Source organism: Telmatherina bonti (genome assembly GCF_933228915.1).
Source record: "Telmatherina bonti genome assembly, chromosome: 10".
Classification (NCBI taxonomy): Eukaryota; Metazoa; Chordata; class Actinopteri; order Atheriniformes; family Telmatherinidae; genus Telmatherina; species Telmatherina bonti.
The window spans coordinates 20,335,645-20,350,461 of NC_136628.1; the positions used below are offsets into that span (position 1 = coordinate 20,335,645).

At 40.9% G+C, this 14,817-nt stretch overlaps 1 protein-coding gene across 1 annotated transcript in view; it reads left to right on the forward strand.

Moving 5' to 3' along the window:
* Window positions 1–8,048: 8,048 nt before the first annotated feature.
* nbeaa (neurobeachin a) overlaps window positions 8,049–14,817 on the forward strand; it is a gene marked incomplete at both ends in the record, with an annotated part of 96,444 nt that continues 89,675 nt past the window's right edge. The window contains one exon of the mRNA XM_079247379.1: window positions 8,049–8,360. Coding sequence (XP_079103505.1) covers window positions 8,049–8,360 — 312 coding nt within the window. The remainder of the gene's footprint in view (window positions 8,361–14,817) is intronic.

The following is a 14,817-nucleotide window of genomic DNA, read 5'->3' on the forward strand; positions in this document are numbered from 1 at the left end:
TCACAGCGGCGCGGCTACATAAAACTTGGCAGTTTTTTGACAAATTAGTAAAAGTACTGATAGGAGATGATGATAAAACAACAAGAGAAACTTCAAGTAATTTAAAGAAAAAACTGAACTATGATGGAGCATATCTGTCCCTGCTTGACCAGTAATAGTAATAATTAATGGTGGGTAACAATGAGTCCACAGTCTTTTGCATGTACCTAAATATTATCTAATATTTTGAAGCCAAACAAGTTGCACCACCACCGCTTGGGTACTTTTCATCCTCGACACAAAGAAAAGCCTGCAGGTTACTTTCTATCCAACTATCATATATAGCAAAGCTGTTTTACTAAAGCATGGAAAACTCCTCTCACCTGAAGTAGTTTGCAAAGATTCCAGGTTTAAAATGTTTCAGCAGAAGAACGGATCATAAGACTGACACGGTTTTAATTAAAGTATCTTTGATTTGATCATAGTTACCTACAAGACAGCCACTAAAACTAGTCCTACAACATGAAGCAAACAGCAAACTAAATATGATTGATAGCTGCCTTAATAACGTGTCTATTTACAGGTTTTGTGATAAAACCAAGTCTTACCAACAGCCAGGGACAGGAGAGCGGATACCATTACGTACAAAAGTGTTTGTATTGCAATGTTCCTGGAGGGCTCCACACTTAACACCTGATGAAATCCAACCACAACCCAGGTGTTATAACCTGTAAACCAAAGGCTAATAGTTTCATCACTGATAGCTGTTCAATCAGTGTGAGACAGAAAGATTTGCTTGTTCCAATAGCAACAATCAAAAATGGAGACGGTATAAGTGGAGAAGATAATTGAGAAATTTCTTTAATTTTCTTCTTATCTGTTTTTAAAATACAAGAAAGACTCTTCCCCAGCCTGATAAAGACGTTAATTGTCCTAAAAAGTCCAACTGACGAAGCAAATTCTCTGTAACAACATAAACAGTTCTTTTTTTAATTCCTTAATTCTGTGTGAACAGAATGAAGCGCCTCACAGTGACTAATATTAGCTAATATAAAAACTTCTCTGTTAAAATGTTACGACATCAGTCTGCTAACAACGTCATTCTATGCTACTGTTATGCAGCGTGTCGGCCGTCAGCATTGTTCTGTGAACAGGACCACAGATTACATTTAAAAGGTACACACATTGTGCTGAGAAGACTTGCGAGTAGAAAATATGGAATCAGGTAAACTAAACACCTCACAAACTTTGTATAACATTGATAACTTTATGAAACCATGTGAGAAGTACCTGCGATGACACCTGTCCCAACTAGAGGAATGCGAACTATTTTCAGCTCGTTCAGATCGGCGGGAAAGTTGATGTACTGAAGTTGGCTTTCGGACAAAGGCAAAAAGTACTTGAGAATAAGGCCAGAGCAAAACCTGCAGGACAAAACTGACCCAACATTGTCAACTGAACCAAAGTACGTGTGGTTAACTTAACTTTCAGATAAGAAGCAACCGTTGTTGACAGGTTTCTTGACCGTTACGGGGTCATTAAGCAATAAAAACTCATTTTTGACACAGAGAATGTTCTGTTTGTATTATCTCAGCTAACAGCTTGCTGACACTTCTCTGTAAGTTATGTATGTTTACCACACGTTTCTGTTAAATATATGAGCATCCATAGGTTAAAAAACCCTTTCTCTTAAACATGGACCAGGTGTCTGATTTTTAAAACTTTTTTCCTGGCTACGGGGGGGTCATTAAGCAATAAAAGCTTACTTTGAGACAGAAAGAATGTTCTGTTTGTATTATCTCAGCTAACAACTTGTTGCCACTTCTCTGCAAGTTAACCCAGGTGTTAGAGGATTTAAACAGGGACAGTTAAAGGAACTTTTTTTCTCTTCCTTCAGTAAAAAACAGACTCAAAACGCATGAGCAGCAGATAGACGTGTGTAGAAAAAAGGTACTCGTTTTATCAGTTAAAACTCTACAAATATCATAATAAGTTAGCTTTTTTTTGCTCTTCTTTCAGACCAACAAGAGAACACATGTCCCACCACCGAGGGGAAAAAGGATTTTGCAGACTGCTGGAGCAAAAAAACGTTTTTTCTTTTCCCATCCATTTATTAGCACTTTTTATTTTTGCTAACACTTCTATTTTTTTACTTCTCTTTTTGCATTTATCATAATAGTTTAATTCTTCTTCTTTTTTCCAATAGTTTATCAACGCGAAAGTCACTGAAAACACACCAACAGAGGGTCGTAAAAAGCCTGCTGCAGACAAGAGGGGGTGCTTGTCACACGGGCCAGTAGAAGAGTGGGGGTGTAAATACAAACAGACTCAGAGAGGATTTTTGCAGCCAGCAAAAAAAACTTTTTTCACTCTTCCCACCCAGTAAACTCTGTTTATACTACTTTTTGCATTTCCCATGATAAGTTTGCTCTTTTCCAGTAGACCCAAAAGACTCAAAGGCGAAAAACCACGTCTCATCGCTGAAGAAATACTGATTGCATCAGAGTGACACGCATATGGAGAAGGTAAGGGATTTTTTTTTTTTCCCCAAAACTTTCTTTACCTTATTTTATTACTCTTTCTCTTAGACGTTTTTTTAATTTTCTTCCGGTTCATTAAGATACGCCCACTTATGACGTGGCACACGCTGATTGGATCACTGAGGGGGCGGGACTTCCGGTTCATTAAGATACGCCCACTTATGACGTGGCACACGCTGATTGGATCACAAAGGGGAGGGACTTCCGGTTCATTAAGCCACGCCCACTTGTGACGTGGCGGCTTCTCATTGGATGACAGGGGTCATAAATCACTCTTTGGTATAATTTGACATAAAGTGGGTCCCTTCTTTATTCACATGACATTCCCTCTTCACTTGCTTTGTGTTTCATTACACGGTAAACTGATAGATACTATGTAAAAAGACTAACAGTATAACATAGCAATGTATAGCATAGCAACTGAAACACCTCTATTTATAGACTGTCATTACTCCCAGTAAACATTCATTCATTCATTCATTTTCTGAACCACTTATTCCAATTCAGGGTCACGGGGAAGCTGGAGCCTATCCCAGCTGGTTTTGGGCGACAGGCAGGGTACACCCTGGACAGCTTGCCAGTCCATCGCAGGGCTCCCAGTAAATATACAGTTTTGAATTTGTGAAATGGGAGAAATTGGGACTGCACAACAAACTTAAATTTGGTGGATCAGTAAACAAGTAAATTGCAATTGAACTGAGTATAAATTCATTCATCCATTTTCTTAACCGCTTAATCCAATGAAGGGTCGTGGGGAAGCTGGAGCCTATCCCAGCAGTCTTTGGGTGAAAGGCTGGGTACACCCTGGACAGCTCACCCGTCCATCGCAGGGCCACACAGAGACAAACAACCACTCATGCTCACATTCATTCCTAGGGGCAATTTAGAGTAACCAATTAACCTAATATGCATGTCTTTGGACTGTGGGAGGAAGCCGGAGTACCAGAGAGAAAGAAATTTGGAAAGTGTTGAGAACAGCTTGAGATAGTTTAGTTTCTGCTGCAAGCAGAATTACCAACAAGGTGTATAAGCACTGCCCAGAGTTGCTGCAATTTCTCTGGAAACCACTTTGAATATCTGGTAAAGAGGAAACATTTCTAAGCGATGGTAATTTACTGTAGGTATGCCAAGCATAAAGGGGGGAATGTCCACCAACTTTCAGCAGTTCCAATCAATCAACTTGTTCAATTTTTGAAGGCAGGAGGCTTCTCGCTGAAGAACTACATTAACATTTCACTGCAGAAAGGAACAACAGTATTTCCAGGTTGCCTGGAATACTCTGGAGGAGTCAACCAGTTAATGAGAAAAGCAGGTGAGGAAATCTGGCTGTACTGAAGCTAAACCTGATGTCAGCACTGAACAGGCACAATGATCCCAGTAAGCTCAAGGACCTGTTTTTGGGCCTAATGACTTCAATGGAAGTATCTTCTGGCTCTGTAATCACAAGTTGGGGCTGTTATTCCCACAGCAGACAAAACAAGTAACATTCAGTCAACATTCCTTGCAGCATGCTCCAGAGTTGCCCCAGTTTGTTAGCAATCCATCTCAAGGCTGGAACCCTGTGCTGTCCACATTATGCTCAACTCGCCGATGTTCTGAAATGGGAACTTGCTATCAATCCCTTCCTGGAACCATGAGATTCAGTCCAGCAAGTCTGCTCTGCACACTCTCAGACTGTTGTGCTGTAGGTATTAAGAACAATCCTCACTGAGGCGGAGAGCACTGTGAGCTCAAAACCACAGGGGTAAACACCAGCAGATTTTGCAGATCCAAAGCCAGTCACTCCCAATATGCTGCTGATGGGGCGGCTCATCAGTTTAACTTACATATTAAAGCAGAACTTTGACAGATTTTCTCTCCCCTTAATGAAGGCTACTTCAGTATCCATCTTGAGTCAGTTTGAACTCTTGTCTTATCCATTGCATCATCTATTTCTCTCTCCTTTTTGTTTGTGTCCTCCAATAATGTCCTCCTGTGAATCAGATAAAGTGAATGTTTAAAATGTCCACTGTGTTGACATGTAGATGCTGGTGAGAGATGCATTTCCATAAAGCATAATGCTGCTGTAAAGTGACACAGCATCATGCATAAAGAAGTTGTGAAGTACAATTTCTCAGCTCCAGGATGCTGTTTGGCAATTACAGTTCCTGGAATGTACATAATAAATGTCACAGTTCCATCAAATTTAATCAGAAACTATATTTAATGTAAGATTTGTTATATATTATTACTATAACTAAGAAACAGGAACCAGGTCAACTGCCTGTCCTGTCATAAAAGTGGATGCCAAAATGGTTTTAACATCAATTTAAGTTCAAACAAATTGTTCTACTTATTTTACAAACTCAATAAGAAGACATTTGCAGATAGAAATGTGTGTGTGGTTATTTTGGTGGTGCAGCTGCATATTTGTTTTCCATTTTTATTTGTAAAGCAATGATGAATGTGCAAAGCATTAAACTATTCCTATTTAATGTAATTGAATCCTGTAGTGTTTCTGATAATTTGTTTCTTAGTAGATGTTAGTAGAGGGAAAAAAAAGAGGAACTTTTAATAGGATGATTCACAGAGACCATATAAAATCACTCATCTGACAAATTAGAAAAGAAGTCTGAGAGTTGCTGCTTTTCTTAGTAATGACTGCATGTTTCATCTCTGTCACACTCTCCTATATCTACACACATACAAATCTGGACATGAATTACACATAGGTAAACACTGATGAACACTCTCTCACAGGCTTTTTGATGATGACTCAAATCTGTCTGGAAAACAGGAAGTTATTACCTGTGTTACTGTCCTTGCCCGAGGTCATCCTTTGTTTCATCCAAGCTGTAACCACAACTACAAGCTGAAAGATAAACTGACATGTAACAAACCAGTTACCGTCCTAAATTCAAACTGGCCTATATTAATCCTTAAGAACACTCGTACTACTTTTGCCTAATGCTTTTCAAACTTTTCATTTAAATAATGAACTGCTGAAAGTATTTCATAGTGAGAAATCCAACAAGAACTGATGCATATTAAAAGAAAATCCCCAAAGATCAAATTATATTTTGTCCAGTACACAGTGATCAAAGCCTTTTCTACCAGAAGTCACCTCAGCTGCACTCTCTCTGCAGGATCCTCTCTCAGTCCCAATCCCCTCTGAAGCACCAGCGCTATGATCGTTAGCCCACACAGGACGCCGGCGCTCTTTCCACACATCTCTACTAAGGTACACTGCAACCGAGCAAAATAACCACCTGACTGCAAGTACTGCACCTCTCCTGAGCTTAGGGAAGGCAAAGAAAGACATGATGTTGAGGACAGATTAGATGGAGTGAGGGAAGGAAAGAAGGGAACAATCTTAAAGCTTTTACCCAGTCACCAACTCTCCTAAAGGAGTCTTTTGTGGAGTCATCACAAAGCTGCAGAAGGAAGCTTTTGTCTGGAAACAAAGAGGAATGTGTTTTTGCGTCAGAGAGCCTGCCATTGTGCTTCTGTATGTGTGTGAATCCAACTGTGAATGCATTGTAGAAACTACATAGCATGTGCTAGTTTGAGAAATAGCTTCTCTGGGGTGTGTGAGGAAAGGGACTATCAGATGTAAGAGTTGTGAGTGTGGATGTGCTTGATGGAGTGTGTTTATGTGTGTGAGATTGTCTCCTCTGGTTGAAGATTAGGCTGGAGAAAAAACAAGATGGTCTCTGCTCATCTGTGAAATGATCTAATAATCTCACATGCATATGCAAAAAAAAAAAAAAAAAAAAAAAGATACACACGCACACACATACACACACACAGGCACATGCAGCAAATGCTGCTTCCTCAAGCTTGAGACCCTTATCAACGGTCAGTATCCCAAGAAGATAAGAAGCGAGACATTCAAGAGACATCATGTCTTGTGTGAAAAAGCTCTCAAACACACACGCAGACAGGCACAGACAGAACAACCAATCAGATTCTATAGCTGCCTTGTTAATAAAAATTCTGCTCAACAGATGTGGCCTGTTGCAGAACACATGGTGCACGAAACAGGCTTATGTACACACAGGTTGTAAACTAGCAGTCATGGTCTTTGCAGTCAGCAGAGGATGCTGTGGGGGATGAGTCATGTGTTTGTTAAAGGATTTGACTGGACCTGCAACAACACCACTCTTCGAGAGCCTTAAACGAGCACATGACCTTAAAACTGAAAAATAAAACATCCAAACAGTAAAAACAGCAGCCATCCAAGATGAAATCATTGAAGCCGTGTATAAGTAAGCGATACTTACAAACAACCGTATTGCACACTGGTGCCTTACAGTATATGGCAAAAGATCACAGCAAATGAAATAGAGGGAAGCGGTTTAGTAGAAAAACACAAAGACATTAGTCAAATGTTAGTTTTCTTACCAGATGGCATTGTGATCTGCAAACGAGACGGTTCAATAAGAATAGACAGCAGATGCTATGTGAGACAGTAGTGCAAAAATGAAAATGACTGCAATAAGTTTATGAAAGTCATGTTAAAATACAGACTTTTTAATCATCACACTCTTGAGTGCCTTAGATCTCTTGTACTTGGATCCCAAAAACTGAAGAACACCAGATAAAGATAATTTTCTACCCCGAGCAGCACTCCATGCACATTTTTTTTTTTACCATAGTAAATTTGTGTTGTAGTATTTTTGTAAAAATAGTTTGAGGAATTTATTACGATATCTACTCAGAAAAAAAAGTTGTACTAATACTATCCAGCTTAGCATGTGGTTTTTAAAAGTGCAGTCATATAAAAGTAAAACAAAAACAATTTGAGGTTTGAATACATGCTCTCAGATGGATGAACTGGGTGACTAATAACCTATAACTAAGTCCATGTATTTGTATTATTCATTGTCTGATTTAAACATACTTCTGAATAATTAAAAAGAGCTGTCTGTAAACTAAAGTCATTGTCTTGCACTGCACTCAAAACCAAAGCAGAACTTGTCTTCTTTTTTAACTCACTTTTAGTTATACAAATTTAAGTTTGCAGGATCAAAAACTATTGTTATCAAATCTCAAATATAAAAAATTACAACAATAAAACATAGTTGTTTTTGCAGTGTTGTTCTCCGCATGAACCCATGCATGGATGGCTCCATGTTATTCCGCTTCAGCGCCCTCCCAGCGAGTTCCGATGTGCGCATGCGCGGCAAAGGCGCGCTACCGCAGACAGGGGGCGTCAACATGGCGCTGTCTCCTCCACGACCGCCGCACTGACTGCAACCTGCCAATGAGAGGGGGAGACAGACAGAGGGGAGAAAGAGAGATAGGAACGTAGGCTCGCATCCTGTCAAGCCTCCATCCTTTTTTTTCTCCCCCCAGCCTTATGAATCCCTACACATTTTCAGGGTGAATTCTGAAGATTTTAAAAACACCTTCTCCCCCCTTTCTCTCCCCCCCCCCCCCCCTCCCTGCGCAGTGGATGGTTTTTAAACAGCAGCAGACGCCCGAGCTTGTAGAGCAGGTGTGAGATACAGCGGCGACCGCTCCTCTCCTCCCTGTTTCCAAGGGGAAATGTCGAGCGAGAAGCCGGTTTCAGCACCGCCGGGCTCAGCTTCTTCGCTCACGGACGTAGACCGAGACTCGCATCTTCCTCCGGGCTCCTCCGCTCAGCAGCCGCCGCAGAAACTGGTCGCCGCGGGCGCTGGCTCCGGCTCCACGGGGGAAAGGATGGTGTCTGCTGCCGGCTCTATGGTTCTCCCGGCCGGGGTGATCAACCCCGCTGTTCCGATCAGGAATATCCAGATGAAATTTGCTGTGCTGGTGGGCCTGATCCAGGTCGGGGAGGTTAGCAACAGGGACATCGTGGAGACTGTGCTGAATCTGGTGAGTGGAAGCAAGTAATGCTGGAAAACACAAAAGGGAAGCCATAGAAAACAGAATCACTGCGCCCTAACCCGCTATGTTTTATTTACGATGCTTCACTCCCCCAGTTGTGTTGCTTTCAGAGGATGATGTCATTTGTTTGTTTTTTTTCCTCTGAAGACGTTAAGTGTTGTTTTTTTTATTTTTAATTTTTATTTGTTTCGCAGATTAAAACGACCATGCACGAGTCTGTATGCGATTTTTCCATAAAGCAGTATTATTGCAAAGCCCCCAGAAGCTGTATGAAGCATGTGACCCCACCAGGCTTTAAGGCTAGTCTAATCACCGGCCATTGTTCACTAAATGACCCGTTTGCTGTGGGCTATAACAAGAAAGAGACCTTAACAGTCATGCTTTAGTGGACAGGGAAAAAGTGTATGCTGGCTATTCTTTTGACCCTGAAGTGATGCAGGAACCGACGAATGCACTCAATGTTGCGCACAAAACCCTGACCCACAGCAAACGTATTCGCTTCCCCATAAGACGAAATCGAACAGATATGCTCGATTGTCTCATTTGAAATAAACTGATCCAACGCGGACAAAGGTCGACTAGCATGATGCTATCCACCGACATATGTGTGCGTGCATGAGAATGGCTCAAAAATGATGCACAGGCCTATTGTTGAAGGCAGGGCCCTGCATCCCGTGCGCAAAAAGAAGTGATGTATAGGTGGCTTTGAAGCGGTTAGTGGCTTATATTACTGTGCCTCACACTGCTATTATTTATGGAGCAGATATGGGCTGACCCCCCCCCTCCATCCCTTCATCAGAGGATGTGTCGGCAATGCTGGGCCTACCCAACACAACACATCAGAGGATTTAATCCAGCTGGGGCTACTGACATGACTGGTCTGTACTGTTATGAAACACATGGGCGAAATGTACAGCAGACGTAGGTCCCGAAGAGGATATAGGACATGTGTGTAGTCTGTTCTCTCCTCCATGCATCAGGCGGTGGTGTGTACTGCATCATAGTACCTGTTTACCACAAGGAGGACCCTAATCATTATTGATTTTCTTTTGAGGAAGAAATAGAATGATAGAGACATCTTTTTTAACTTGATTTGAGATTCTTCTGGAGGCGGACTCTTTCAGGGTTTCATAAAGCTGGTGGCCTATTTACACACTGGATACTTGCAGCAGGACAGTTCGGCTGAACCATTTTTCTCTCCAGTCAACCATTCTGGTTCGGGTTGCGTCTCATCTTGCAATTGATTATTGGAAGATGGGGGGTGAGGGGGGTATTTTACTGTCGCTCTCCAATCATGTTTCCCTCTCTTACAACCACATAGGTTGCACAGGCTGATAACCATCCATTGTATTTCATGGCCTCTTCCTTCACTCTGGAGGGACTGAGAGGAGTGATGCTGCATGCACAGGCTGGTTTGGCAGGGCAGCGCCGTGCATTTAAAAGCAGGTGGAAAGGGGGTTGAAGGAGGGTGGGGGAGGAGAAGTGAGAGTGGAGGAGGAGGAGGAGGTGGTAGGATGCTGCAGTGGCTATGTGCTCAGAAATCACCAGCTGATGCAGCGGAAGAGGAAAGGACTCTGGATTGGTCAACATCAGATCAGTGAAAGCTCATCAGAGCATTCAGCCGAAATGCACTCGTCAGTATTTCACCTAAACACCTGCTTAAAGGCAAACGCGTTTAATTGTGAAAGTTGTTTTGATGCAGTAACATAAAAAGGAGTGAGACACCGGCAAATGAAAGCAGGATGTGTTGGTCATACAAAGCTTTACCAGCTAAATCCTGAATTGAACAATCAGTTCTGGTTGCAAGGCTGCCAATAACTAAGCCTGTTAGGGAATTCTGTTGCCCAGCTCCTTAATTAAAAGAGTTGAAACAAAGAGGTGTGCAGGCAGGAAACCTCAGTGGTCATGCTGCTGGTACAATGAGTCTACTGTGACCCGAAAGCTGATCCATTATTCCAGTCAATGTGGGAGAGCACAGCAGCTACATTCTCTGTCCACCGTGGCTGTATCGATCAGATCCCATTGGTGAACAGATGGCTTTTTGGTTATATTAGATATATCTGAAGAAAGCACATATTGCTTTTTTGACATGGCAAAGTGCTGGACTTTGGTAAGAAATGAACCGTGCACAATAAACAAGAACAAAAAGAGTGATGTAATAATATTAATGAAAAAGTTGGTGCTGTCTGGTTGAGAGGATGTAAGGAGTTATTTTCCTTTAATGTGATAACAGTTTAAAAAATAATACTAACAATTCACCTTATGGTGTGTGGGTTAGGTTATATACATTATATTTAAGGGGTTTTGGCTGCAGGATGCTCAGCTATTATCATTCACAAGGCATCGCAGTTGTCAAGGCAACACTGCTCTTTGACTGCCTGCCTCCAGACGCTGGACCACCTGGTGTTACTTTCCACTTCCGGATCTCTCTCCCAATATTTTACCACAGCGTTTATCTCTTATCTATTCCTCATGTTGAATCCCTTTTTCCTCACTTGCCTGCTTTCTGTTATATGTTGATATTTTCATGGCTCTGGGAACAAGTGGAGGCCAGACAGCAACAATTAACTTAACAGCAATGAAAATTGAGGAAGATCAACATTAAAGATTTGCTGTTTTGGGATAATTTAAAAAAAAAATAATTTTGTGTGTTTTTTATATGATACATCAGGAAATTTTGTGTGGTAGTTCATTTTGGTGAGTGGGCACCCCACATAGGGAGGGCTAAAGTCCACATTACAATAAGTCCAGGTTTGATTCCTTACATGAGGCTGCTGTTGCTTACTTTCCTTTTACTTTACTTTTAAGTAAAGGCCGCTAGGCTCCAAAAATATCTTGAAAATAGCTCATGTGGACAAAACGGATTTAGCTCCTCAGATATTCCTTTTATCTTCTGCTTGTCTTAAGAAATTCAAAACCTTTTCATTTTTTTCAGGCTTCAGATAAAACATTTCCCCCCTTAGTTGCCCTGGATATATTTAATTGGTGATGCACTAGTTTGCAATCACAAGGCAAAAATGTTCGGTGCCACTACAATAGACAACACTGTAAAGGACAGGATACTTCATAGTGGTGTGATGGACTAATGTGTCCTTTTTGTTTTTTAGGAGACATTCTTTTCGTCTTCTTCTCTGAACAAATACTAGTCAGTCACCTCTACTGTTGTGATGTTTATTATTTTAGGGAGAAAGCCAAAAGTGCGGCTCTGTTTGCTGACAGAAGGAGTGACATGCAATGTATTTATCTGAAGGCTACTGTCACATTGATTCTTCATTTGAAGACTCGAGACATATAATTCAAATGTATAGAGATGGGGCTGTCAGTCCCACCACCTCAGTGCAGCAACAGTAGCAGCAGCAGCTTGGCTTATTTATAGGCAGCTGTGTCTAGTTGTACAGCTTTTTTAGGATGAAAACAACATGTTTGTCTGGCATAGTAAATGACTGGTGAGTCACACTTGATCTTCTTGCCTGTTCTTTGATTTCCACCCTCTGATTCTCCATCTTCACCAGTCAGATGTAATATCTTGCGGTCGATTCAAACCCCACCTGAGACCCTTTAGAGGTCCCACTGGGTCTCTGTTAGCAAACGTCTCATTATTCTTTTCCACACACTCCACGATCACCAAGGTCACGAGTCCACATCTAGAATCAGAGTCAGCCGAACACACCGAGTCTGACACTCACGGAAAATGTACTCACCCAGAAGCGCATGTGTTGACACAGCAACCTGTCAGTTTCTGGGATTGCTCTTCTCTTAATTCTGAATATCAGAAAGAGGCAAAAAAAAAGGAGAAGAAAATGATGTGGAGTTAAAGGCAAGCTTATGTTTTGTACAATCTGTTATCCAGTCTGGCATGCTGATTTGTACCTCACAGAAAATTGCCAACCATTATAACGTGTTATGTAGCAACTATCTCAGTGGTAATTTGGATTCACAAAAAAAAAAAAAAGAAAGAAGAAAAAAAACACACAAAAGCACAAAACTTGGTTAATTGAACTGTTTTTCAAGTTTGCCCTGTGGCAGCAGACCTAAGGCGAAGGTCTAACAATTCCCTGCGGCATTTATAATCTGCTTGCATGTCCATGCAGGGGAAAACAATGCGTCATTGTGTGCTTGCACAGTCAAGCAGATAAGTGTCCCATAAATAGACTTAAATGGTCAATTAAATAATATCGTACGAGCGTGGTTTTTAATGAAATGTTTGCCCCAACACAGCAAGATCTTGTTTGAAATTAACTTTAACAATAAGTATTAGATTTTTTAAAAAAAATAGTATATAGTGATGTATAATTCAAAGTAACGTTCATTTAAAATACAAATGCATTTTCTTTATTATTATTATTATTATTATTATTATTATTATTATTATTATTATTATTATTATTATTATTATTGTTGTCATTGACAAGCCTCTGCAAAGCTGACAGGCTCTACCTGGAAAATAAGTCAGGACAGACTCAAAGGAAAAGGTTGTAGATGCCAGCTTCTGTAAATGTGAAAACTGGCTTTTCTATGCTAAATATGACATTTAACAGAATGGTTTTATGAATAAAACCTTTTTGCAAAGATTTTAGACACATAGAAAGTAGGTCCAATCATAAAAAGCAGCCCTGTTGATAATGAAAACAATAGTTTCCATCTTACCTGATTTATATTTATTTAAAAACCACCATATTATATTATTTTTAGGCTGTATATTCCCATTTCTTCATGCTACTGTCATTAAAGTAATAACTTTAGCAGTTGTCTGTTATCATATGTGTCATATTTCACCTGTTTATAGCTTCATATGGATAAGATTTTTGCACAATATTGGAGAAAAAAATGTTTTTAACCTTGCAGTATATATTGTAATATGAAAAAGGGAACTTTGAACAAAAATAAACAAAATTAGATGGGCTTCCCATCCATGTATGCAGGTTGTAGATGGACAGATGGACAAATGAACATATTGAGTTCATTTGCCTCCTACTTTCAGGACCAGCGGTGTGACTATTGCACACATACATTGCAGTGATGATGCTCAAACGATACATATTGTGCAGATTTACATGAAAGACTAAGAAAAGCTGCAAATCTGAACTGTGAAGCTCAAGCTGAGCATGGAAATGGACAGAAGATTGTTTTCTGTCTATCACTGAGCCAGTTAATAGGCTAAGAAACTAATTTGTTGTTGGAGTCGTGCTTTTAGCTCTAAACGAATAGTTATATTTGATCTTTATGTTATTTGATTCTCACAAAACAGCACAACTGCTGGTGTATCCTGCCTTCATGAAGGGGAGGTGCAAATATTACCCCCAGGCTAATGCTGCAGAAAAGTGTCTGGAGATACCCTGAAATTCCAACAAAGAAATGGATCGGAAGAAAGAGGATGCCCGTTTTATATGTGTATTCGGAATATTTTGCCGTCTTCTGCAAAATGATATTGAAGGTTATTTTTGGGAAAGATTAGCTGCTGTAAAGCTGCAGAGCAGCTTAGTCAGTTTGCGCCCGGGGTCTACAGCCAGCGAGCAGCATCAGCCAACAGCGACAACAGAGCCAGTCCTGGCCCAGGGGACAAAAGGAAATGTTTTTGCACAGGGTGACCTGCCACTTTAACGGCATGAACACACACACACTCTGCGCCTGTTTGTCCATTTATTTCTCTACAACACACACACTGATATCCATGAAGAAATGGAGGACAGAGGGTGTGGCTTCTACTACAAGGTCATGAGTGACTTTGCTATCTATCACACAGCTGGGTTATCCTGACCCCCGCATGAGCTGGAGAGAAAGCAGAGAGACTGACTGAAGGAAAGAGATGCGCGAAGTGCTCACGGTGCTCATCTTAGCTGCTGAAGGAGGAGTATAATGAGCGAGATCTTCAACTATAGGAGGAGAAGTGATGAGCAGGAATCAGGGGAAATATTGAAAAGTCTGTCCTTGTCCTTCAGGTGTATAATGCTCTGCGGGGGTCTGATGAGCTCTGGCCTGCCTGTGGATAGCCTTATCACACTGTGCGTATCACTCCTCTCTTTTCCTCCTAGTGATGGAGAAGTGATATACAGGCAGAGTCTTGAGAGTGTTGAGAGTTTGGTCAGGGGGGGGGGGTGCACTGTTTTTGTACAAAAAGTCAAACACTTTTGCAGTACCTCAACATTCTGCGTTTTAATTGGCCATTTTTCTTCATCAGTCACTTGTCATGTAGGAGGATTAGCTTGACTCGTTAGCATGGCTAGCATTCATCTGTGAAAGAACAGTCAGCAGGTAAAGATTTAGCTCAACGAGGCTTGTTAGACATATCTTGAAACTATTTTCACTGGTACCAAAGAAAGCACCCAATTAATAACCCAAAAGTCAAGTTCTCCCTTAAACTTGCACACCTTGTCACTCCCAAATCCTCTTAATAGCAATTTTTCATACTCATCTGCTTTTGGTAGGGCAGATGAATCTTTTAAAG